Genomic DNA, 27,531 nt, shown 5'->3' with positions numbered 1-27,531 from the left:
GGACCTGTACCTTGTCAAGCACAAGACAAAGCTGAAAAAAGTTGAGGTGTGCCACTAGGCTAGTCCCAAAACTAAGAGGCATGAGTTAAGGGGAAAGGCTGTGTGAACTGCACCTCACGACACTGGAAGACAGAAGAGCTCAGGGAGACATGATCACCACATATAAATTCTCAGGGGAATTGACAGGGTAGACCAGGATGGATTTAACACGGGTGGTACATGCACAAGGGAACACAGGTGGATGCCGAGTACCCAAATGAGCCAGAGACATTAGAAAGAACTTTTTCAATGTCAGAGTACTGTAGTTATTAAACATCACTAGGAAGTGATGTGGTAGAGGCTGACTCCATACACAGTATCAAGTGTAGATATAATAGAGCTCTTGACGCTGAGGAATCTGTACACCAGTAGATTGACAATTGAGAGGCGGAACCAAAAGCCAAAGCTCGACCCCCGCAAGTACAACTAGGCGAGTACACACACATATCTTTAAGCACCAAATTCTAAGGAATATAAATTAATTTATTAATTTTCTATTTGTTTATAAAAATACATAAATTACAATTGTATGGTCAAGCAGAGTTAACAGACCAAATATGTTCGTCAAATTACAGTACTAAGATACAGACTTTCACAACACATTACAGTTAAAAGAAATATGTAAACACGTACAAAATTATAAAAGCATTCTCATACATAAATTATCTAAAAGCCACGTATTTAAAACACTTATATCCAATATTTGTACATAAATAATCATCTGGCAAGAATGTATTTTGGAACATTTAATACAATTAATGACAAAACACAATTATAAAAACTGTGCTTTTTCTGAATTACATGAATGAAATGTCTTAAAATGCTATATACTGTACTTTTTATAAAAGGATAATAATTCTTGTCTCTTGGTTTCATTACTATTGGTAATACATTATAAATCCTGTAATACATCATAAGTTGCTCCAAACCTTCCTCGCCTATACTGTACATACACAAATTTTGCTTTTGTTCCAGATTATTCCAAGTTTCTCTTTTAATTCCAAGTGTTTTATGTGCGCAGCATGAACACACTCACTTTCTCTCCACTTCAATTAGTTTTTTGTTGCTGAGGTAGGTGTAACCTCAGGATCTTCATCTTTGTCATTATCCTTTTCACCGTCGTAAAATTCATTGTCTGGTTCAACTCTGTCAAAACAGAGAGAGAAAGAGATCAATATACAATAGATTAACACTTTCGCTGGCCCGGCAAGGCGCCTAAATCACACTGGAAGGTAGGCCGAGAATTCCTGGTGAGCACACAACCCAATGTTAAACTCATTCACCCACAATGTTTATACTTAATATTAAGACAGTGCAAAAAAATTTTGCATGATGCCATTTCCGTCATCAGGAACTCTGGGTGTTTTGGTTTTAAGAACATTATGCGGCATCAGGGAGGGACAGTGTTAAAGGACTTTCCATGGAAGAAATCAGGGTCAATGGAAAAATACTAGAATCTGTCTAGTTCAAATGCCAAAGATGTGATAAGTGAAAAAAACAGCACTGAACGTAATGAAACTCCAATTTCTCTGTCAGCCCTGGTGGCTTCCTGAAGCTACAATGCAGATATAGTGTCAAATTATTAGGCGTCATCAATCACGGAGTTCTTTGCAGTCTACCAGAAACTACGAGCCAGAACCTGGCCCCCTCTAGAGAGGAGCAGTGAGCAGTGGCATTATAATAAAACTGCCTCTTAATTTTAATTATGTTCACCATCACCAGGGAAGCACTCAAAGTTATTGAAACAAAACACCACTGTTGGTGAGAGGCGAGACCTTAGAACTGCCAAAAGCCTTAAAACTGCCAAAAGAAGTCCCCAAATAATGTAAACAATTGAAAATTCATGAAACTAGTGCTAGCTCATTCACCCCACCTCTCTTCCTGTCATATGAAGAAAGAGCGAGAGCTACCTGCTCTACCCTCAGTTCTATAATGATAGAAACACGCCCTGTGCGCGAGGATGTCAGGGAGCCACCAAAGCTCGCCCAGAAATTGGCATATCATTACATTCAATGCTAGTTTTCTGGGGATAGCCCCTTGTGGCAGCCCCAAAGCAAAAAAGGACGATGAGGACCAGGAACAGAAACGAGAAACCTGGCCACCAGGACACTTGTGACTGTATAATTACCAACCCCCCAACCCCCCCACTGAAATATTGGTGCATGGTATAGTGGCAAACACAGCCAACAGATTACCGACAAACATCATGGAGCACAAGTGCAGAACGCAGGCTGGCAAGACATGATGACACCATGGATGACTTTAGAAACATTAGACCTGGAACAGGGAACCAGGCAAACCAAAGTACCTCACAAGGAGTCCACTGACATGGAGGCAGTGACACAAAAGCAGCAGCAAGGAGCTGCTACCAGACACAGAGCAGGATGCATGCCTGGCCAAAACAACCAAGCAGCAACAATCAGTGATCCCTCCTGAAGCCAACTCATCCTTCCCCAGAAAAGAAGGAGTTGGTCGTAAATGAACAAACCCGGCCCCGGGACAGAAGGAACAAAACCCTGGTGCCGAAGGACAGCACGAACATCAGCCACATGACAACCAGAGACAAGAGAAATTTGAAACAAAGCAGCAAAAAACACATATCCAGACCGAGCTGGACAATAGGGCCTGAAAAGCGTGTGAAATGGGGGCTGAGGAAGCATCAAACCTAAATACAAGCTGGAGTGGCTCTGCCAGTGCCACACGATACGAGGCAACAGTATTCAGCATAAGATGCCAATCCAGAAAAAGACAAAAAAGAAAAGACGGGATAACCCATTTTGACACCGAAGAACAACGACGAAGGGAGATGAAATGGTAGAAAGCATGCCACACAACTTCATATTGTAGAGGACCACAGGTAGTACTACAACAGACCAGCCACCTGATCACCATAGAAATGGCAATAAACACTCGTCAGAAACTCCCAACATGAAGATTAGAGACGGTGGAACCAGCAAAGTCCAACATCGGATAGATCTTCTGAAAGAGGCGAAATGGCGGGAAAATGGCCTGGTTTGGACATCGAACAAGCAGCACCTGAAACCAAGGCTAGGCTAGCCACAGGGTAGACAGAAGGATCACCCGCCCCATTTAGGACTTTGAGAACTTTTTGCTGGGATCCAGGGCAGGAGCTGGACCGGGGTGAAGAGGTACAGAAACCCACGACTCGACCAGTCCAGTCCAGTCAAAGGCATGTACTGCACTCAAGGGAACAGCGCTTCGGCAGTGGGAAGGCACTGCAATTAAGTCGATGCGAAGAGGTTCATGTCTGGGCACCCAAACGTCCAGCAAAGCCAAAGGAAGGAGTCAACCACAAAAGATGAATGCTGCAGAGTCCCACTGTCCTCTGTGAGCCAATTTGAATGCAGCACCAGAAGGCTCAAGGAACACATGACAGCACCCAGATGCAAATGGGCATGAAGGACCTCTGCAATCAGCATAGCCGACAATGAGGACCCGAGCATGAAGCTGCAAAAACCCAACGTTCCTAAGGAGAGCATGAGCAAACAGGCAGATGCTGAGAGTGGCAAAGGAATCGCCCACCCTGCCAAAAACACCTGTAACACATAAGAAACCTCATGTCACACAAGTGAATGGGCATGATAGAACTGTGCCATGCCCAAAGTGAACACAGAGGGCTGTCTGCCAGCATAGACAACTCCAGAACCTCATAATGCAATCAATAAGGATAATACACAAACTCAAAAAAGGATGAGTTCATCAATGAGGCAGAATCCCGGCCACGTAGCAGGCCTGTACAGCGGGCCTTCTGAGCACCACCAGGGGAATTTGAGAGGACAGAAACCTCAAGAAAGACTAACCTGAGAAACCCTAAGGTACCCAAAAATGAACCCGTGGGGGGAGGGGAGAAGCGGCACCTGTATCAAACTTGTACAGGGAGGGAAAATACAAAAAACCCCAGAGGGTCTTCGAAAAAAAAAAACAGGCAGAAGACCCTCGACCCTCTGCAGAAGGCAATAGAGTCCACGTAGGATCAAGTGGAACCCAAAGGTTCATGTCTGACTCCCCCCAAGCCCTGGAAATTGTAGTAGAGGGCACCGGGGAAGAGCCATCATGCGCACATGCACACACACACACACTGTCCAGGATAGAGAAGTGAAGTACAATACAAAGGAAAGTCTTCAAAAGCTGGGACTGGCTGAAAAGAAGACCCAGAAGCCTCAGCAGGATCATCTGCACCTAAATTGAATGTGGCAAACCCCAGAGCTGACAAGCCACATCCCAAGCTAAACCTTGCCCCGACCCTGAAACGCTTGGATGCCATAGGGCCGGAAACAGGGGAGGGAGGGAGGGAGGACGGAAGGAGGGTGCACTATCAGGAGGAGGAAGGAGGAAGGAGGACGCAGCCCGACGGGAAAGGAAGAGGCAAGGACAGAACCTCGTTTGAAATAACCAACACCCCCCAAATTAGAGTCCCTAAACACCAGCCAGAACAGGTTTGGAACATCCAACACAACAGGGCACACACCTTAGACTGCTGCAAAACAAAAGCTACAAACACAAAACAGTTGCTGCCTGAAAACCCTGAAGGTCAACAGGAAGGTCTGTATGGAGAGTAACATTATGAAAACAAGTCTCACACAACTCAGGGCCAAAGATGTCACCAATCCAACAGGCAGCATGATGGAGATTAAAGTAATGAGCATTGCCACATGACACAGATGATTCATAAACCTTGAACTCGCACATGGCAAGAGCGGGTTTGTTGGAGGAATCCATTGGACCACTGAACAATCACAATGGCATGATATATCAATGAAATTGCGATCTAAGTGGGACGTAAGAGACTGAATGCCATTACCATAGACCCAAGTGTGGTTGGGTTAACTGTAAAACCCTGGTTGGGCCCCAGTTTGGGGCCTCCAGAACATCCCAGAGAACTCGGCTACTGTGGCCGAGCCAGTTAAGGCAGGCATCTAGAAATCACCCCGATCTCGAGTTCAAGGCACTCCATTGCCTCAAAATGATTTTCATTTATATATAATTTATTACCTTTTGTCTTCTTCACTGAGATGCAGACGAGCATCTGGATCAAGCTCTTGTTCTTCTTCCTTTATGTTCAATCCATCATTTGGAACATCCTGCATTTGGACACTAGATAAAGAAGAAAACAGTATTGTAGTGAGAAAATTTATACACACTATAAAGCTTTTTAGCCAGAACAGCATAACTGTACCTAATTGGCAAGAACCATTTTGGAAAATAGTTAGCATGTATACAGTCTTCACATTTACATTTTCTGTTTAGCTTTGTGTTTGGTAACCCATAATTGAGTCATCTGACCAAAAATATCCTCAACTTGTTTCTCTAACATTAGTTATCCCATTGTTTATTAAATTCTTAAATTTTGCATACATTTATTCCAGAATCCATGTTCTAACCTTACAAATAGGTTCACAAACATAAAATGAACATTATAACAACATTTTATGTTCTTAATGAGCAAGCAGTTGAAGGATGTAAATGATGTGGAAAATAAAATAGGCATCACGACTGGAAGGCAAACATATTAATACTGTATTTTCTTGTCTCTAACACAACAGGTCTGAATGAAATAAAATTAGCATAACTTACAAGCATGGAATAACAGGTTATGTAAATATTATTTGGGTTAGGCTGTAACTTTCAGTTTAAATTTAAAGTTTGCACATAATATTTATCTAACGGAACATGTCTTTCATTACATGATTAAAGTGCTGCAGTCTTTCTGGCTTCATGTCTTCTTTTGATAATTACTTATTTACACAATTTAATTTTGGTTGAATATTAAAATTTTGGGAAAACTTGGCCCGTTTGATTAAACTGTAAAATGTTGGCAAATTCCAAATCAAATAATATATAACATATGAAAACTTTCATTAGAAGGAAGTGATATCTAACCAATTTTGAAGTGTTACTCTTCTTACTTATGTCAGATCAAAAATCAAATAATGTTGAATTAAACCTCACTTTTAAAAAGAACCAGTCAAAAATTGGTTTAAAAGTATATGTACAGAATTAAATTTATAAAGAATTATTTTCTTAAAGTCTAAGTTTATGAAGTACTGTATACTACATGAACAGAATCCACTTAAAAGGCAGGCAGGCATCAGCCCAAAGAAAACAGAGGAGCAGTCAAGGAAGAGATGACAAATACAAATATAAAGCACCTTTTTGAGCAGAAACATGTAACAGGGATCATGCATAGTTAGACAGGACAACATATTGGTTTCAAACTCTCTCTGCAGTCACACTTATTTCATTTGTATCCATAGAAATCATATCCTTTTCTTATCTTTAGCAACTTTTATTACTTCCTCTTCTCACAAATCATTTCCTCTTATTCTTCTAACTTGCATATACACCACATATCATTAAGTTTCATAAATTTATAATATCTTCCAAAACTACAGGTACTATTAACTCAACCTTATTTATTCAGTGGTCAACTTTCAAAGATGAATGAATTCACCAAATACAAAATACTAAAGTACAACTTATATAATTTACTTTACATTACCTTGGTGCATGCTGAACCATTCTGAGGTTATCATACACATGCTTAACAATGGCTTCCAGGTACTGTCGACTGTTTCCATTTTCCTGACGTGTTATTACTTCTGGGTGAAGGGAGAAATCGGGTGCAAAATACTGGAAGTACTCTGAAATATATATTTTAGTAATAATAATAATAATACTGGACCTAAAAGTATATACAATTGAGCAAGATGTGAAACAAACACACATCACATGTATAAACAATACAATGGAAATGAAAGAAATTACTGTACCTGTATTATATGGAATTTCCGTAGGCATATCTGTGTCAACGAGCAACCCTGTTTCATAAGCCCAACATCTGGCCACATTTCTGGGAGTGTAGCCACCACCACCCAGTACTAGCAATGGAACACCAAACTTCTTTGTAAAGCTTACACATTCACTGAAAAATTTTATGAATGATAGTTAATGTGTTTATTATTATTCAGAATAGCCCACATAAAATCCAGCATTGAATACTGTAATGAAATACCAATTTCTGGGTGAGCCTCAGTGACTCCCTGAAGCTACTACACTACACTGTACTGATAAGGTACCATTTACTAGGTTGCATCAGCCGCACCGTTTTATTGGCCTACCGGGAACCAGTGCCAGAACGTGCCCCCCCCCCCCCTCTCACAGAGGCACAGGGAGCAGTGACATTTATTTTCATCATCTCACTGGGGAAGGCAAACAAAGTCTGCGAGTCAAAACAACCCACTGTTGGCTTCAATAGAAACCAAAGCCTCAGAACCCAGTGAAAGAACTCCCCCAACTATGTAAACAAATGATTGAATTCTCTCAGTACTAGCAAGGGCTCATTTGCCCCCACTTCTCCCACTCGTTTATGGGAGAGGAAAGGTAGCCCACCATCAGCTGGTATCTCTACCCTCAGTTCTAGGGCAGATGTAGGCACCCCCACCATGACCTGCAATGGAGGGAAGGGATCGGAGAGCCATTGGGGCTCACCCTGAAATTGGCCTTTCATAAATGCAGACAAAGCACAAAGGTCATCCACCACAAGTGCCACCAAAAGCAGAGTAACCTGGGCATGGAGCTGCACAAGAGCCACGTCCTGAGAAAGAGTGGGAACAAACAGTCAGTCATTGAGAGCCACAGAAGACAGAACCTGAGAAACATCTGCAGCACAGTTAACACCTCATGCCACCGGCATGCATGTATGACAAAAATTGTGCCATGCACCAGTGAGAAAAAAAAAATTGTCTGCCAACAACAAAGACTTCAGAACCTATTAACCCATCCAATACAAATAAAACTAAAATCTCAAAAGAGGAAGAGTCCATCAATGAGGTGTAATCCGGATCTCAAAAGGTGGTATGTTAAAAGAGCCTCCCAAGTCACCGAAGGAGGGATCCAAGAGGAAGTAAACCTCCATAAGGACAATCCCAATGGGCTCAAAGGCATGTTAAACTAAACCTTGCGGAAGCCACACCCAAAACATACTCATACAGGAAGGGAAGCATGTAAAAGCCCTTCCCCTGCAAAAAGTGAGACCCTACTCAGAGGAAACCAGGAACAATGTAGAGTCAAAATGTACAAGAGAGACCAAATCCGACTCTCCCTATGTCCTGAAAGCTGCAAAAAGAGGGCCCTGGGGCAGAGCCAGCATCCTCATGCATTGCCTATTACAGAAAAGTGGAGTCTAAGGTAGAGGTTTCAAAGGAAGGAGGGGCTAGCTGAAAAAAAGAACCCAGAAGGCTCAACGGAACCAACCGGCTCGATTGCCTTCACATCCAAAACAGAAGGTATAATCTCCGGAGCTGGACGAGTCATATCCCAAGCTAAACCCTGTCCTGACCTATTCCGGGGGGGAAGGTATCCATGGAACCGCCAAACCTACAGGTGAATTCGAGGGCCTGAAGGGTAAACCCAGCAGGACTCCCAGGTGCTGGGATCATTATGCTGAACCTGCAAATAAACCAACACAGCCTGGGTAACATGGCACCACACCAAGAGAATTGCACAAACCACCAGCGTGCCCCGCCAGCCAATGTCACCCCAAACCCGAGTTAAGACTCGGGTGCCTGACAGCTGTGAGGGTCTGTGAGGGTGCCTGACAGCTGGGTGGACAGCGCTTCAGATTCGTAGTCCTGAGGTTCCGGGTTCGATCCCCGGTGGAGGCAGAGACAAATGGGCAAAATGTTTCTTTCACCCTGATGCCCCTGTTACCTAGCAGTAAATAGGTACCTGGGAGTTAGACAGCTGCTACGGGCTGCTTCCTGGGGGTGTGTAACAAAAAGGAGGCCTGGTCGAGGACCGGGCTGCGGGGACGCTAAGCCCCGAAATCATCTCAAGATAACCTCAAGAAGACAGGAAAGTCCCAAGACCCCTGACTCACCCTGAGTGAAGGCCAGCACAAGCAAAGAGAATTTCTAAGGGTGTGACCTTCCCCCGTCCCCTCGAACATTCCAGGGAAGATAATCCTGACATTGCAAGGGCAGCAGCAGAGTACATAGAGAAGGAAACCCTGTGCATATGCAGCTCCAAATACTTAAAACTAGGCTCTCACTTCACCACAGTGTAGAGGAAAGGCCACCAAGGGCAAACACCACCAATTAGCCAAACAAACAGAACACCAAGGCCAGCATGGAAGAGAGGTGACTTGGTATGCACTACATAAGCATAGAACTGAGGCTGGAGATGCTGGCTGATAATGGGTTACCTTCCCCCCTACCCCCAAATGAGTGCGAAAGGTGGGGCGAATGAGCCCATGCTAGTGCTGAGAAAATTGGATCGTTTGTTTACATACTTGTGCGAGTTCTTTTGGCCAGTTTCACGGCTTCAGTCTCAATTGAAGCCAGCAGTGGTTTATTTTGACTCGCCGACTTTCTAGCTGCCTTCCCTGATGAGGTGGTGAAAATAAAGGTCACCACACCCTGTGCCTCTGCGAGGGGGGGGGGGGGGGGGGGGCAGGATCTAGCGCTGGTTCCCAGTAGGCACATATAATTCCACGTATGATGCAACCTAGTAGATGGTACCATTATTAGTATATAGGGCTTCAGGAAGCCACAAGTGGTTCCTTCCAGAAATACTGGTTTCTCGCAAATTTTTATAAATATCTAGTACGTATTACAGTACTTTCAATACAGCATAACTTCAATTAATTTTTAGTCAGTTAACTAAAAACATTTTTTATTTTCATTCTGAATTCAACAGCCGTTCTCAAAATCCAAACCCATGTGAATGCCTAAACCTACACATAAGAAATGCAAAAGGTGAAGACTTCTGTCAATCCTGGATTATTACAGTAACCACCGAGATTACTGTCATATCACTCTTATACTCGTACCTTACCAAAAAACCAGCGTTGAATGTAACTAAACGCCATTTTCTGGGCGAGTCCCGGAGGTTCCCCAGAGCTATCCAGGCTGAATGGATATGTATATCTTTCTGGCATCAGTCAATGCATGGAGTTCTTGCTTACTGGGGACCACGAGCCAGAACCTGGCCCCCTCTAGAGAGGAACGAGGAGCAATGGCCTATAGAGACCCCCCCTGTGGTTGGGAGCATTCTATGTTTGCCATCGACCGGGACAGGCACCCAGAAAGGTAGGCGCCCCAAAACAAACCCCTATTCTGGTAAAACTATTGCGACCGAAGGCCGAACAAGTGGACAGAACTCCCCAAACAAAAGTTAGCAAACTAGCATGACGTCATCATGTCACCGCATGACATGATGACCAACAACACAGGGCATAATAAAAGGAAATTATTAAAACAAACAAATGGCAAATGACAATCTGTAATGATGGTCAGGTGACATAGGCCTGATTAAATTAATATTTATATTAATATAAAATTAATATTACATAATTATAATTAAATTATAATTAATTAAATAGGAATAATTAAAAGGAATAATTTTTCTTTTTGCAAAAAAAAAAAAAAAACAGGGAATCAATTGAAAGAATCTCTTTGCAGTCCTCGTGATTTTTCTTACAATGGTTACTAACTACTACCCCAGGTACTCCCAGTATCAGCTGCTAGTTAGTACTAATCTTTCCATACAGTATTCACTTGGTAAATAGGCCTGCAAAAATTCTTACCCATGACCTTTGGTGGAGAGGGAGAAGCAACCAAGGCGGTCACCTGATAGGGAGTCTGCACCACACTGAAGGACAATTGCTGTTGGACTATAGTACTCTATAACAGCCTGTTAAAAAAAATAACGAACATTAATATATCATTTTCACATGTACAAAATTGTACACACACTATCTCTTACAGTCTGGCTATTAGCCTTTATCAACACATTTCCAGAGACCTAATCGTAATAATACACATGTAGGAATACGATGATGGAAAACAATTATTTTAGTGTTGGGGTATCTACATAACCATAGTATAATAAACCAGAAAGTCTGTGTAAAGTTCACATCATCACTATTACCCCATTATCACTTTCATGGATAGGGAGGCATTAGCTCAGAAGAAATAGGAGAGCAATACTGGATAGGAAAAGATGATGAAATAAATACAAATAAATCATATCACAACAAGAAGAATCAACACCATCACACACTACAAAAACCTCCACAGCAGCACCCTACCCCCTTCCCACAATCACATGTGAAGACTTCCTGTGAATCATTTAAAATTGTTTTCCAAACAGTCACTTCAAAGCAAATGCATTTCATTTAGCCTCATTCCATAGCACTTCTTTAATATCTTTCACTCTTAATATCTGCTCTCACTCACCACATCTGTCCATCTGCTCTCTACCTTCCTTCCTTCCTCTCTTCACACCTTGAAATTGACTCAAATGTGCTCTCTTCACCATTTATTATCATACATTTATTTAATATGTTATAACCAATCTCAAACTATCTTTTGTTTGATTATTTGCTGATATTTGCACCACCATAACAACACTATAAATGCCCCTCAGATTAGCTACATCTTGCTTAAGATTTTTTATACTCATGCCACACCAACATCTTGCATCCTTACTTAATGGAAGGCACTACTACTCTTTCGTGTAACCCTCTAGTCTCGTTTCTTCTTATCTTATTACAGTATTCCTAACCAGCTACTTTATTTTCCATGACTTCACTTTTATCCATATTTAATTTTAATTATATAATAATAATTCTTTGTGTCGGGTAACAGGCAGCCAATTTATACACACAGTACATATTGAGGGTTATATTAAGGTTTTCCCCTGGGGGTCGAATTACTGACCCTCCCCAGGATGCAACCCAACAACAAGCCGACTAACTTCTGTGTACCTGCTTACTGCTAGGTGGTATTAGGTGATAGGAAACATGCCCAACCATTTCTGTCCCGTACAGGATTTGAACCCAAAATTCTCAATTGTGAGTCGAGAATGAACCCAACTGTACTACAGGGACCCTTTTAGTAGTCATCTCTTATGTCAATAAAACTTAACTCATCTAAACATGAACATGTTTTACTAGATCTGCATCATCTAGAACAATATTTTATATATGTTCATCATAACAGTTAATAATATTCTAATAACACTATACAATGATAACTCTCCTGAGACCCCTCTCTATTCACTATACTGTAATATGTTTTATTTTGGTTCATAAATACTATATACACCTTATAAATCTTCTCACATGCTTATTATATTAGGTCCAAAAGCCTAAGCCTGGAGCAGTGCAGGAAGCATTTGCATTAGGACGGGAGAATCAAGAGGAGAAATCCTAACTTAATGTACTTCTACCCTAACAGAGAAAGAGACCCCATTGGGCAAATTTAGGAAGTAATTGGGAACACTTATTAGCTGTGCAGATCACTGGTGTTGTCATCTGGTGACAATCCATCCTATCAACTAATGGGACATTTTATTTTATTATGGTAATCAGTGTTACAAATGCAACTTACTAAGAAAAGTAACAGCTCATAAATGTTTTCTATGCATCAGATTTGATAGATTAAGCATGTTGCTAGCATTCTTATGTTTCTGGTAAGATTAGGAGGTTGGATTTTTTACAGAGTGGCAAATCAGGAGAATGAGCTGGGTGAAAAGTGGTGTTAGCAGCCAGGCAGGGTACTAATAAGGGGGTAATTTTAAGAGTATCAGAGCTGTACTTTATGGTCTATTTGATTTAGAGTATTGCATGAAAGGGGTGTTTGAGTAGTCAAATGTACTTGATCATTCAAGCCTGGATTGAGAATTCTCTCGTGTCTGCTTTCCTCCAAGTAGTTCAGCAAAGTGATCAGAAAGGACCTTACTATACCATAGTTGACAGAAGTCACAATGACCCAGGAAACAAAGAAGAGCAGTATGAGGCAGATGACGGGGCAAATTAAGTTGCAAAAATGCACAAGCCCAAAGGGCAAGTGTGCAGAGCTTAAAAAAAAAAAAAAAAAAAAATGGAACCCAGAGACAAACAAATTTGCCAAAATAACACACAAAGACAAAAAAATATGAAAGGAAGAAATAAAGCAACCAGAATGACATCCAAAAATATGCAGTGGCAGATGATAATGATAATAATAATAATAATAATAATAATATTAATAAAAATAATAATAAAGAGACCGAGTGTTGTAGGCCATCAACGATCAGCACTAAGCAAAAGAACCCTAAAACCATCTTGAAGCAGACAGAAATAGCCAAACACACAAACAACTGGTCACCACATTATGAAGGCAACACTTAATTTAAACATGGGACCCCTTATATAGAAACAAAAATTTCATGGAAAAATTAAACTTAATTACTCGTCCTCTGCAAAGCTGAAATAGTAGTGGGTAGATGCCAGATAAAAAGTGAGGCGTTGTTGGCTTCTCCAATCCTGTAGTGTGACCTGGTGGAGGTCAGGCAACAGCCTATCTTTTAAGTTGCTAACAGAGCGTTATCTGCCGAGTTTTATGTTGTCAATTATTGCTTGCATAAGGGATGTCATAATGTGCAATTTTCCTCTGGTAGGGTATTGAGTTAGACTCCTCGATACCCCACTGTTTCCTCGTGCCAACTACCAGGCAGGATCATTTGAAAAGTACCCTGCGTGGTAGAGCTGAAAGTCACATACTTTGTGGTGCACATAGTAATGATATGGGTGGACCCTAGCTCTTGGATGAGGGACACACACCAAGAGTGCCTTATCCAGAAGAAAATAATTTTGGCCTTAATAAAAAAACTTAAAACAGCCCTGTAATTTTAATCACCATGTAAATGACAACAGAAATGGTCACAATTAATTCAAATTGTCAAGAGTACACTATTTACTATATAGTAGCAAACAATTTTAAGTGTTATATTAAAAAATTAACTAAGGCAATTCTACATTACATTTGAATAGAATTCTTATTTGCAAAGAAGGAAGCAATATTATTCTTACCTCAATGACTGGTTTGAAGACCTGCGTGTAGCTGGCATCATCAATACCTTCCTTAAGGGGTACATTAACAGAGTAATATCTGCCACTTTCATGACCAATTTCAAACATGTCACCTGTCAGGATGAAAAAAAAAAAAAAAAAAAGAATAGTAGCGAGTATTATAAAATGCCCCTTTCTGGAAAGCACATCATTATCTCCCCAGAGCTTTCTGCACTGGCACCTCAAGGCCACGCTCAAATGTCAGGCTCCTAAGGCTTCTTTGGCCTACCAAGTACAAGTACAGTCCTGCACCAATATCTTGTCCTCTCAACACAGCAAGAGAGTATTTGAGGATAAAAAATTAACCCACTACCAAAGTGAACCACTCGGAAAGCTGTAAAGCATCACAAAACAAATCATCTCTGCAAGAAAATATTAGGAAATTCAATGTCATAAACAGTTGGAACAGGTAAATTGCAACTTCCTTCCTCCACTGGCTACCACTAGGTGGCACCACAGGTACAGCATATGGCCAGGAACCGAGATTAAAAACAAACCCTACAGTTATAAATATTTAGATTTATTACAAAGTCAATTTATCTCCTAAAAAAATGAAAATTTTATGACCAACCTGTTCCTGGAAAAAAGTAATTTCCATATTTATGGAAAGACACTGTCATAACTCTGTCAGTAAGATAGAAGGCTTCTTGTACTCCATCACCATGGTGGATGTCTATGTCAATGTATAATACTCTCGGGTGGTATCTGAGAGAGAGAAATGAATTAATTGAAAATTATCAAGAGCTGAATATAATTAAATGCCCTAGTCTGGCGAGTTCCCAGTAGCTCCATGACCCAAGTTCTCACACTGCCAAGACTTGGCTAATCATACTAAACCTCTGAGATTCATCCTTGCCTACTGGAAGAAAAACCATAATCTGGCTCACCCTGTGAGGCGAGGCAAGCTTGAGACTGATATCTACTCAAAACTGAAAAAGCACCAGAAAATCAAATGCACAACAAAACAAGCAACTGTATGAAGAAAATTAGGTACCCCCAATTAGGTACACATCCACATTGTGTCAGTAAGACTGGCCAAATCAAATCAGAACCAGATTGGTATCCACTCAACACTAGACAGAATTCAAGCTAATATAGAGGAGGTAAAATGACACCTGGAGGAACTAGATGTAGCAAAAGTAGTAGGACCAGGCCAGATATCACCATGATTACTGAAAAATCAGGGGTCATGTGTTACCCTTTAACTATAATGTTCAACATTACACTAGAGACTTGCGAGCTACCAGAAATCTGGAAAAGGGCAAGTGTAGTTCCAATATTCAAGAAAGAGGACCGACATGAAGCACCAAATTACAAACCAGCATCATTACCATGCATTCCACACAAGAATCGAGAAAAAATTATAAGAAAAAAGGATTGTAGAACATTTGGAGAGAGTCAATTTAACAGAACAACATGGCTTCAGAGATAGAAAACCATGCTTAACAAACTTGAGTGAATCATACGATAGGTCACCAAAATAAGACATTAGAAGGATTGGTAGACTGCATCTTCCTAGACTACCAAAAAAAAAACTTTTGAAACAGTTTCTCACAAAAGACACAAGATGGAGAGACAAGCAGTGATAACAGGAAAGGTACTGGAATGGGTACAAGAGACATGAACAAAAGATCATAATCAGAGATGATGTCGGGCTGGAGAAAAGCAGAAAGTAGTGTTCCACAGAGCTCTATCCTAGGACAATTGCCCTTTTTAATTTATGTAAATGGTCACATAGAGGGAGTGAGCTCATACATATTAATATTTGCAGATGAGGCAAAGTTAAGGAGGAGCAAAAACTGAAGAAGACCTTGACAAATTTCAGGAGTTGAGGAAAATATTGGTGCTGGAATACAATCCAAATAAGTGTAAACTAATGAAATGGGTATGTCTAGATTGCTGAAATAGAGGGAATACAGAGAACACATACGGCACACATAGACGAGATAAAACACCTAAATTATTGGGATCGTCTCAAAGCTCTCCAAATGTACTCTCTGGAAAGGAGACGAGAGAGATACCAAATACAGGTAATATACACATGGAAAATACTGGAGGGTCAGGTCCCAAACCTACACAGTAAAATAACAACGTACTGGAGTGAACAATATGGAAGAAAATGCAAGATTGAACCAGTGAAGAGCAGAGGTGCCATAGGCACAATGAGAGAGCACTGTATAAACATCAGAGGTCCGCGGTTGTTCAACATCCTCCCAGTGACTATAAGAAATATTGCCGGAACAACCGTGGACATTTTCAAGAGAAAACTGGACGGTTTTCCAAGAGAAGTTCCGGATCAGCCGGGCTGTGGTGGGTATGTGGCCCTGTGGACCGCTCCAAGCAACAGCCTGGTGGACCAGACTCTCACAAGTCGAGCCTGGCCTCGGGCCAGGCTTGGGGAGTAGAAGAACTTCCAGAACCCCATCAACCAGGTATCAACCAGGGTAAGGGAGATAGGAGACCTGTATTTAACTATACCTTAGGGGAAAAGCAATTGCTGGAAACAATAAGAGAAAAAGACCTGGGAGTAGACATAATCCCAACATCAGAAGCTCATGTGAACAGGATAACATTAGCAGCATATGAGAAGCAAGCAAACATCAAATCATCATTTAAGAATCTAAACAAAGTGGTTTTCAAGTTCAAACACACTGCCTATGTGACACCATTACTCAAGTAACCTGCCTTAGCATAGAACCCACACCTTGTGAATCATAAACAAAAATTTGAGAAGGTTCAGAGGTTTGCACAACCAGTTCTCGCAAATTCATAAAGTCAATATTGACTTATTAAATAAGTGCATAGGTGACATACTAAACATAATAGATACCCTTAAAAAGATTCATAGAAAACACCGACCTTACCTAACCTTGTTAGTATCTTAAATTAAGCATCTTATTGCTTCGTAATTACAATTATTACTTAACCTATACCTGTAATAGGTTAAGTAACAATTGCAATTACGAAGCTATAAGATGCTTATCTTAAGATACTAACAAGGTTAGGTAAGGTCGGTGTTTTCTATGAATCTTTTTAAGGGTATTATGTTTAGTATGTCACCTATGCACTTATTTAATAAGTCAATATTGACTTTACGAATTTGCGAGAACGGGTTGGGTTTGCAACTAGATCAGTACCAGAATTGAGAGGCCTCATCTATGAGGATAGGTTGAGAGAAATTTCTCTCAACTTTATGGTTTCTGTTTCTTCTCTACTCTAGAGTAGATTATAGGACTTTTGGGGGAATAGACAAGATGGTCAAAGTAAGCCTATTTAAATTAAAAAAATAAAATAGGACAAGGCAACCCACCCTCCTGTATAGATAGTACTCTTTTGTAACTATGTGGACAATCATACATACATAGTTGTAATGGACAATTAGATATTAGAATTTGGTGCTATTTGCTTTATAGTCAGAAAAAATAAAGCTAAAAACCAAACAAATATTCCAATGTCAAATATAGCACACATATGTACTATATTAGGCCTAAGATGATCAGCATAAATTTTTCTTTTTTTTTTGCAACATCAGTAAAAAAAAACCTGGTTTGTCCAAATTCAATAGTACTGTACACCAACTTATACTTTCTAACTGCCTTTTATGTTAATATATGTATGATGGGCTTCAACATTACTACAAGTACTACTTGTACACGAGGATGGCTGGACAAGGGGGATATCAGTGTAAGCTGCACACACAGTTGAGTTGAAGAGATGTAAGGAAGTTCTTGTTCCCTGAACTGGTGGTCGGCAAGTGGGTTGCAATGAAGGAAGAGCTAGTTGAAGCCAATTCAATCTACAATTACAAGAAAAAATATGATGGAAACGTTACGTTGAGAGGGGTACAGTCGTTAGTGAATCGGGTACAAATGGCTAAGAGGCAGGGCATAAAGAGCTAGATCTCACTCTCCATAATGCAGTAAAAGAATGACATTCTACTAACTGTACTGTATGATTTTTAATACAGTCTAACTACAGTACTGTATAGTACTGTACAGTAAATAATTTTATTTTTTTTAGTAATGTTTATTAATAAAATCAAAAGAACTGTAGTAAAAATGCTGGTAACTATTAATGATATTGATTGGGTCTGGATTTTTTACCCTCCAAGTGTTAAAAAATCATGAAAATTCAGGTACAACCTTCACATTTAAAAGAATTTCTAATACAGTAGTAAACTCTTTCTTGACGTTTGGATTTTCAAGGATCCACTGTTTATAGCTAATAACTGTATTTGTGAAATATTTCTACTGTACATAAAATATACAATCATTCTCTATACAATTTAATTTTAATTTCACTTCAAAGGATCCCTTTAGATAATTTCCAATGATTTAATAACATTCTCAACCACACTAAATTTGCAATTTTAATGATAAATTTAAATATTTTTCCTCCTGCTTTATTAGGATTTATGTACATTTATATTTTAATATTAAACATACTGTACTTCACTTTTCTCACTTAGCATATGCCTTTTTTCTTATTCATAATTTCATTCCTTCCATTATTCTTTTTATAGCAGTTATTTCTTAAGGAGAGAAGTAATTCTTAAAAGAAGCCACAACGCAGAGAAAACTATCCAGTTAAACATGGGGAAGCACACTATTCTTAATTGTCTAAAATTACACACTTCTAGGATGTGAGTGCAATCCTTATTATTACTGTGCAAGGTTTCCACCTTATGTGGCCTCACCTCTACCTTTTAAGTTAATAACCACCAAAACCATTAAGATAACTATGTTTAAATTATTTGTCGTGTTACTAGTTATAAAATAAAACTTATAATAACCACAACTTACTTCAACATTTCCAAGATAGCTATTACAATGTCATTAACGTAACAGAAACCTGAGGCTTCAAATTTCTTGGCATGATGCAAGCCTCCAGACCAGTTGATGGCAACGTCACAGCAATTATGGTTTAGCTTTACAGCACCTTCTAGGGATGCCCCAGTGTACATAGAGCAGAAGTCATACAGGCCATCAAACACAGGGCTGTAACAAAAATATAACATACAGTACACATTTTTATGGGAAGTTTGTTAAAAATAGAAATGTGTGCATTGTGACTCACTCCTTTCTAAGCATGACGCTCATTTCCTTCCATAATCAGCTCCAATACGATTCACCAAAGTCTCATTCAGAGGCCAGCTCTCAATACTTGTTTCCCCGTCGTGAAACGAATCTTTGCAAGTGATCCTGTGACATATCTAAGAAAGAAAGATAGTGGCAAACCTAACTCAGATGACCACCGAGATTACTAGCTCTTTATAATAGGAATTATTAAATTGCTTTTCATTTTCACCTGAGAGAAAATTAGAAGTACAATTATAGTTCTGAAAACTATGGTTAGTAAATCAGAGGCTAGATCACCCACCACCAGGTAACCCCATTGTCATCATTTCTGGGTCTTTAGAGCTGGATGCCCACACTTCAAATCCTAACCAAGCATGACTGGAAAAGAATGGAAGCATCCGTGGGTCATGTGCAGAAAGAAGCCCGAGCTTGCTCACTGGTCTCAAAAGATTGGAGACAGGACTTATAGCACAGAGCCTCAAGTAGAGGACATATGAATGCCATAACCGGAGATGGCATGGAAGTTGTAAGCCACAAAGAAAGATCCAACTGGGAATAGGCTGCTAACAGGCACATAAGCTAGACAGCCAGCCACTTGCAGCCCTCAGGAGGATATTCACAAGCACCAAGGACCTAGGCTTCATTATCATTTTCTCCCCTCCCCACCCAAACGAGATGGGCCTATGGTTCTTGCCACCTAAAACAGGTGATCACAAATACCAATAACAATGCACAAGCCCTTAACAGCACAGCATCATTATAAGAAGGCTCTCACACATTGAGAATTACCCTACACCAAATGAAAACATTCCAGAGGCAGCAAGTAATTATCAAAAGAAGGCACGAATCCAGAATCAGCAAAGGGGAGTGTAATGGCAATACAGAAAGCAATTTGCAAACACTAGGAAAACTGCAACTAATATGAAGACTTGGAACCAGGATGAAATGTAGTATAGGTGCAACCAACAAAAGAAAAATCTGACAAAAGGAACCAGACCCACCAAATACTACAGAATTTGGTATGCAATTATTAAACAAAATGAAAAACTAACCAGAAGCCATACAATGTCCTAAACCAAAACCAAAAAGGGAAGGGCCCCACATAAACATCGAAAGGATAATGTAAAATGAGTGTGTGAATAAAGAAAGTCCAACACCAAGGCACAGGCTTGGAGTAAAATTCACAAACACAACCAAGGTTGTTGCATAACTTGATAGGACAGCAAAACCACATTGAATATTAAATAATTTAAAAAGATACCTCTGGGGGTTGCAGATTACTAAAGTGTTCCTCATAGGACTGGTACACCATACTGAAGAGTGATATTACAGGAATGGAATACCCCTTGCATAAAGACAAAACTCAAGAAAAAATGAACAAGAAAGACTTGCCCAATGCCTTCTACTGTGATAGTGGAGTCACCTGGAAACCTATAATGATCTAGGTACCTCAAATATTTACCTGCACAGGGAATTTGAGGGGAAGGGAGGGATTTATCAGGGGGAAAGCACCAAGCCATTAACACTACTTTTTATGAAATCTTCAGAGAACAAGACACAATGGGAATTCCAGAGCACAACATAGAGCGGATAGAGGTGTCTAGAGATGAAGTGGAAAATATGCTCAAGGAGCTCAGTAAGAACAAAGCAGCTGGCCCAGATGGAGTTTCACCATGGGTTCTGAGAGAATGTGCATCTGAGCTCAGCATTCCAATTCACCTGATCTTTCAGGCATCCCTGTCTACAGGAATCGTAGCAGACGTGTGGAAACAGGCTAACATAGTTCCAATCTACAAAAATGGCAGCAGGGAAGACCCCCTCAATTATAGACCTGTATCATTGACAAGTGTAATAGTGAAAGTATTGGAAAAACTAATCAAAACTAAATGGGTAGAACACCTGGAGAGAAATGATATAATATCAGACAGACAGTATGGTTTTCGATCTGGAAGATCCTGTGTATCGAATTTACTCAGTTTCTATGATCGAGCCACAGAGATATTACAGGAAAGAGATGGTTGGGTTGACTGCATCTATCTGGACCTAAAAAAGGCTTTCGACAGAGTTCCACATCAGAGGTTGTTCTGGAAACTGGAAAATATTGGAGGGGTGACAGGTAAGCTTCTAACATGGATGATAAATTTTCTGACCGATAGAAAAATGAGGGCAGTAATCAGAGGCAATGTATCGGAATGGAGAAATGTCACAAGTGGAGTACCACAGGGTTCAGTTCTTGCACCAGTGATGTTTATTGTCTACATAAATGATCTACCAGTTGGTATACAGAATTATATGAACATGTTTGCTGATGATGCTAAGATAATAGGAAGGATAAGAAATTTAGATGACTGTCATGCCCTTCAAGAAGACCTGGACAAAATAAGTATATGGAGCACCACTTGGCAAATGGAATTTAATGTTAATAAATGTCATGTTATGGAATGTGGAATAGGACAACATAGACCCCACACAACCTATATATTATGTGAGAAATCTTTAAAGAATTCTGATAAAGAAAGAGATCTAGGAGTGGTTCTAGATAGAAAACTATCACCTGAGGACCACATAAAGAATATTGTGCAAGGAGCCTATGCAATGCTTTCTAACTTCAGAATTGCATTTAAATACATGGATGGTGATATACTAAAGAAATTGTTCATGACTTTTGTTAGGCCAAAGCTAGAATATGCAGCTGTTGTGTGGTGCCCATATCTTAAGAAGCACATCAACAAACTGGAAAAGGTGCAAAGATATGCTACTAAGTGGCTCCCAGAACTGAAGGGCAAGAGCTACGAGGAGAGGTTAGAAGCATTAAATATGCCAAAACTAGAAGACAGAAGAAAAAGAGGTGATATGATCACTACGTACAAAATAGTAACAGGAATTGATAAAATCGACAGGGAAGACTTCCCGAGACCTGGAACTTCAAGAACAAGAGGTCATAGATTTAAACTAGCTAAACACAGATGCCGAAGAAATATAAGAAAATTCACCTTCGCAAATAGAGTGGTAGACGGTTGGAACAAGTTAAGTGAGAAGGTGGTGGAGGCCAAGACCGTCAGTAGTTTCAAAGCGTTATATGACAAAGAGTGCTGGGAAGACGGGACACAACGAGCGTAGCTCTCATCCTGTAACTACACTTAGGTAATTACTACTGTATACTGTATTGCACTTGGAAGGGATCAGGATAAGGATTTGTGATCGAATGGGGGAAAGGAATGGTGCCTAACTACTTGGACGATCAGGGATTGAATGCCGACCTGCATGAAGAGAGACTGTCGCTCTAACAACCAGCCCAAGTAGTTGGGCGATGGGAAATTTGAGCAATAATATCTTGATCTACATCATAGATATTACTGTACTCTTAAATGGTGGCTTGAATTACACACACCACTGACTTTCCCCTGTATATATGACTGGACCACGTGCAAAGCTTCCTGTCACAATGGGGAGAAAAGTATTGAAAGTGTAGTAAATAATAAGAATTCTGGGAGTGTTATACAGAAGTTGGCTACTGGAGGATCCATGAGGTCTTGGCCCAAACAAGAAAGCAAAACTTTAGAGTATTTAAATTAATTACTTTTTATTTGATCAGAGACTAGGTAATGTGGATTGTCATTCAAGACACAAACTTTCTAAGACTTGACAGTAGTACCCACCTGAAATGCCATGGGATATAACACATTAAATCCAATTCTTTCCTGGCCATGTTCTGTACACTAAACTCATTCTATGCTGTGCAAATTAAAAAATTACCAAAATAACAACAAAAAGGCTTCTTTATTACTCTGGAAATAATAGGCAATAGCTTCAGAGAATAATGATCAACAAATTATTCAACTTAATAATACTGTGCAGTATATATTTCCACACACAACATACCAGTCATCAGCCATATTAAATTGTCCTAAATTTTTAGTGAAGTTTTGAACGTTTTGTGGAGAAACTCGCATCAGGAAGTCTATATATTCTTCGGAATGAAATCTGGAAAAGAAATAACAATAGGTTCAGTTCTTTTGACTGTAATTTCATTAACCCTACATTAGTATTCATGGGCATTTTTGCACCCCCAGCACAAAATATTACAAAAAATAGCTCGAGTTATTTATGTAATTTATCATAGATTTATACCGATACTGTATTACACTATCATGCAATTTGCTGCAATAACTTATGTTTATATAAAGTTACTGCATCATTCTATATACAGTATAGAATATTTTTTAAATATATAATCGTACATAGCACACACTCCTTACCTACCTAGTCATATCATGGAAATTTGCCCGATATGGTCTGTATATCTGTAATTTTTTGTATAAGCCATAATGAAGGACAAGACTGTGTGTAATAGAAAGGCGGTGGGGCTTCATTGGATGTCCAGGACCTGTTGAAAAGTAAATAAATCCTTAATTAGTTAACATGCAAGAGAATCACAGTGGATTAGAAAACTGATTATTTTAGAATTTTGTCCACTTTTTTTCTTTTTTCTTTTTAAGATTTAGGCCAGAGTTCAGTGTTAAAATCCTAGTGTAACATTAAAATTTACAGAAAACATGGTTTGTTAGTTGAAAGTGAGGCGACTCATCTTCATCCCACGATCTTATTTATTTATTTATTTATTTATATACAAGTACATTGGGGGTTAACAGAAAACATAGAAATTAAGTTGATTTTACATTCTTGTAAAGCCTCTAGCATGCATAGCGTTTTGGCAAGTCGTTAAACTAACAGATAATTTTTAGATAATTCACAGTAAAATTTACAAAATATATTTACAGGTACTTTACAGCTTTACTTTACAGGTACAGATAATTTTAAGTAAAATAATTAGTGAAATTGACAAAAAAAAAATTTACAGGTACATTGCAAGAAATTTTGACACAAATGCAGATTAGAATAATACACAATAATAACAATACACAATAATGAACAAGGATTACTAGGCACATTAGGATAACATTTAAGGGTTATACATTGGTTCACTGAAACATAAAATTAGGATCATTTCAAGGAATAATGCAGTAGAAAATGCACTCAATACAACAACCATGATATCAGAAGATATCTAAGATTACAATGGTAAAGTAATATGGCTTAGGTACAAATATTGAGGGATTGGGTAGCACTAGATACAGTGCGAGATAAAGCACTAGGTAGAAAACTATTTAGATGAAATTAGGTACTTTTTGGTTTTATTTTTGAATAAGGCACAAGTTGGACAGCTTTTCAATTCATTTGGGAGTGAGTTCCATATACTAGGTCCCTTTATTTGCATAGTGTTTACACAGATTAAGTTTGACTCGGGATATCAAAGAGATTTATGCCTGGTGTGGTATGTGTTCTATTACATCTGTCCAGGAAGAGTTTCAGAACAGGGTTTGCAATTAAGAAAAGGGTTTTATAAATAAGTGTAATTGACACACGAGAATGTATGGCGTGACTTTATGTTTAGCATGTTTAGGGATTTAAACAGGGGAGCCATGTGTTGTCTGAAAGCAGAGTTTGCTATTGTCCTGATACTGTAGCAGATTTTTGCTGGGTGATGATGGGCTTGAGGTAGTTTGCAGAGGTTGAACCCCAAGCACAGATACCATAAGTAAGATAGGGATAGATAAATGCGTAAGAGTAAGAGAGCAGAGCAGGGTACATAATATCTGATCTTAGAGAGTATACCAAATGTTTTAGAGACCTTTTTAGTTATGTGTTGTATGTGGGCACTGAAGTTGAGTCTATTGTCTAAGGCACTTTCCATCATTTATAATTATCTTTCCATCTTGATAATTAACTACAATTCATTTTGCCAGGGATGGAAAGTCCGTGCATATACACACACACACACACACACACTCTTTAGGGTTGTATCAAAGTCCCCCAAGGTTGAGTAAGTAAGCAAGTTCTGTAATTATCAAAAGAAGGCGCCAAGCTGGGGAGATTTATGTAACACCAAACCCCAAGGTTGAACTACACACCTTCCCTAGGATGCAACCCCACAAGTTATCTCAACTCCCGGGTATTTATTTACTGCTAGGTGAACAGAGACATCAGATGAAAAGAAACATGCCAAACTACTTCTGACCCGCCCGAGACTCTCCCCCGGGATTATTATTATATAATTGGGAGTCGAGAACAAAGCCAAGTGTACTATAAGAGACCCTACCACAACCATCAAATAACACTATCCTTTCTCCTCCTTTGGGCTACTTGTGATACAATTCACCCCGTCCTCCACATTAGCCTCATAAAGCGTCATGCACAAGCCGACACACGGCAGGATAACTTGCCGTGAGGTACACAACACTACAAAATCCATGATGGTAGGAGGAGCGGCCTACACCGCCCTAGGTCCCGCCGTCCCTACCTTCTCCCGCACCTCATACACTGCATGCTTCTATATTGCTTTCATTAATAAATATCTTCAGTACACGCCTTACCATAATGGAAATTCCCAACATCCGGATCATAAAAATAAGCGACAGTCTTCCCTCCCATGTTTGTTTACACTGGACAAGAGACGAGCGTCTGGCGCGTCTCCCAAAGCGGCTGGTACTGCCAGGGGTCTCCTGCAGCGTCTCCCGCTGAGGCTCCCACATTGGTCTCCACAGCCTGCTACACAGCGCTCTGTTATCTGTATAGAAACTTTCAAATACAAAGTAAAAAAAAAAAGAAAATTAAAAATATAATGAAGTAAAAAAAATATAAAAATCCGGTAAAATTTACCTCTCGACGGTAACTGTCATAGTTGACAGACAGCATGTACTCACCTAATTGTGCCTACTTGGAGATTGCGCTTTGGCTCTGGTTCTGTCTATCAACTGGTATTCACCTAGTTGTGCTTGCGGGGGATGAGCTCTGGCTCTCGGTCCGCCTCTCAACTGTCAATCAATCAACTTTTTTCACACACTCAGGAAGCAGCCCATATTTAGCAGCCCTTGGAGTTATTAACAGGCTGTTAATAACTCCAAGATACCTATTTACTGCTAGGTAACAGGGGCATCAGGGTGAAAGAAACTGCCCATTTGTTTCCACCATCTCCGGGGATCGATGCCCGTGCCATAGAATTACGAGTCCCAAGAGCTGTCCACTCAGCCACCAGCCCCCCCCCCCTGGGTGTGCAAGTTCTTGAGCCTATTGAGCTCTATCATATATACGTATGAAACTGTGTATGGAAACTGCCTCCACCACATCACTTCTTAATAATGAATTACAATTGTTCACTATGACAAATTGTTCTTCTAATGTCTCTGGCTCATTTGGGTACTAAGTTTCCAGCTGAGTTTCCGTGTGCGTGCTAAATAGTCTATCATTATCTACCCTGTCAGTTCCCCTGAAATTTAGTATGTGGTGGTCATGTCTCCCCTAACTCATTTCTTTCCTTCAGTGACGGGAGGTTTGATTCATAAGAACATAAGAACAAAGGTAACTGCAGAAGGCCTATTGGCCCATACGAGGCAGCTCCTATTCTATAACCACCCAATCCCACTCATATACTTGTCCAACCCGCGCTTGAAACAATCGAGGGACACCACCTCCACCACGTTACGCGGCAATTGGTTCCACAAATCAACAACCCTGTTACTGAACCAGTATTTACCCAAGTCTTTCCTAAATCTAAACTTATCTAATTTATACCCATTGTTTCGTGTTCTGTCTTGTGCTGATATTTTTAATACCCCTATATACCGGGGGGGATATTAATAGGGTATTAAAAGTATCAACACAGGACAGAACACGTAACAATGGATATAAATTGGATAAGTTTAGATTTAGGAAAGACTTGGGTAAATACTGGTTCAGTAACAGGGTTGTTGATTTGTGGAACCAATTGCCGCGTAACATTGTGGAGGTGGGGTCCCTCGATTGTTTCAAGCACGGGTTGGACAAGTATATGAGTGGGATTGGGTGGTTATAGAATAGGAGCTGCCTCGTATGGGCCAATAGGCCTTCTGCAGTTACCTTTGTTCTTATGTTCTTATGTTATGTTCTTATTAATATCCCCTCTTTTATGTCCATTCATCCACTTGTAAACCTCTATCATGTCACCCCTAACTCTTCGCCTTTCCAGTGAATGCAACTTAAGCTTTGTTAATCTTTCTTCATATGAAAGATTTCTAATTTGGGGAATTAACTTAGTCATCCTACGTTGGACACGTTCAAGTGAATTTATATCCATTCTATAATACCACGACCAAAACTGAACTGCATAATCTAAATGGGGCCTAACCAGAGCAAGATATAGCTTAAGAACCACACCAGGTGTCTTATTACTAACGCTTCGATTAATAAATCCCAGTGTCCTATTCGCCTTATTACGAACATTCATGCATTGATCCTTTTATTTTAAATTCTTACTAATCATAACTCCCAGATCCCTTTCGCAATCCGACTTCGCAATCTCAACACCATCAAGCTCGTATCTTGTAACTCTATCATCATTACCTAGCCTCAGATTTAAGATTCCTGTAGCCTTTCCTCTTAAATCATAGCTCTCAGTGCTAG

The 27,531-nt window shown here is 39.8% G+C and overlaps 1 protein-coding gene across 1 annotated transcript; it reads right to left on the bottom strand.

Annotated features, from left to right (window-relative positions):
• Positions 1-521: 521 nt before the first annotated feature.
• Positions 522-25,622, bottom strand: HDAC3 (histone deacetylase 3). The gene is made up of 11 exons (XM_045744199.2): positions 25,467-25,622; positions 23,296-23,419; positions 22,915-23,016; positions 18,757-18,951; positions 14,526-14,659; positions 13,916-14,028; positions 10,646-10,752; positions 6,831-6,982; positions 6,560-6,701; positions 5,053-5,154; positions 522-1,185 (listed from the first exon to the last, which is right to left on the bottom strand). Exons 1-11 carry the CDS (start codon positions 25,522-25,524, stop codon positions 1,092-1,094), a joined length of 1,323 nt encoding a protein of 440 aa, XP_045600155.1. The 5' UTR covers positions 25,525-25,622; the 3' UTR covers positions 522-1,091.
• Positions 25,623-27,531: the final 1,909 nt, after the last annotated feature.

The sequence above is a fragment of the Procambarus clarkii genome, chromosome 32, assembly GCF_040958095.1.
Source record: "Procambarus clarkii isolate CNS0578487 chromosome 32, FALCON_Pclarkii_2.0, whole genome shotgun sequence".
NCBI classification, from domain to species: Eukaryota; Metazoa; Arthropoda; class Malacostraca; order Decapoda; family Cambaridae; genus Procambarus; species Procambarus clarkii.
Note: the sequence above shows the minus strand (reverse complement) of the source record. Positions and strands in the feature narration are given on the sequence as shown.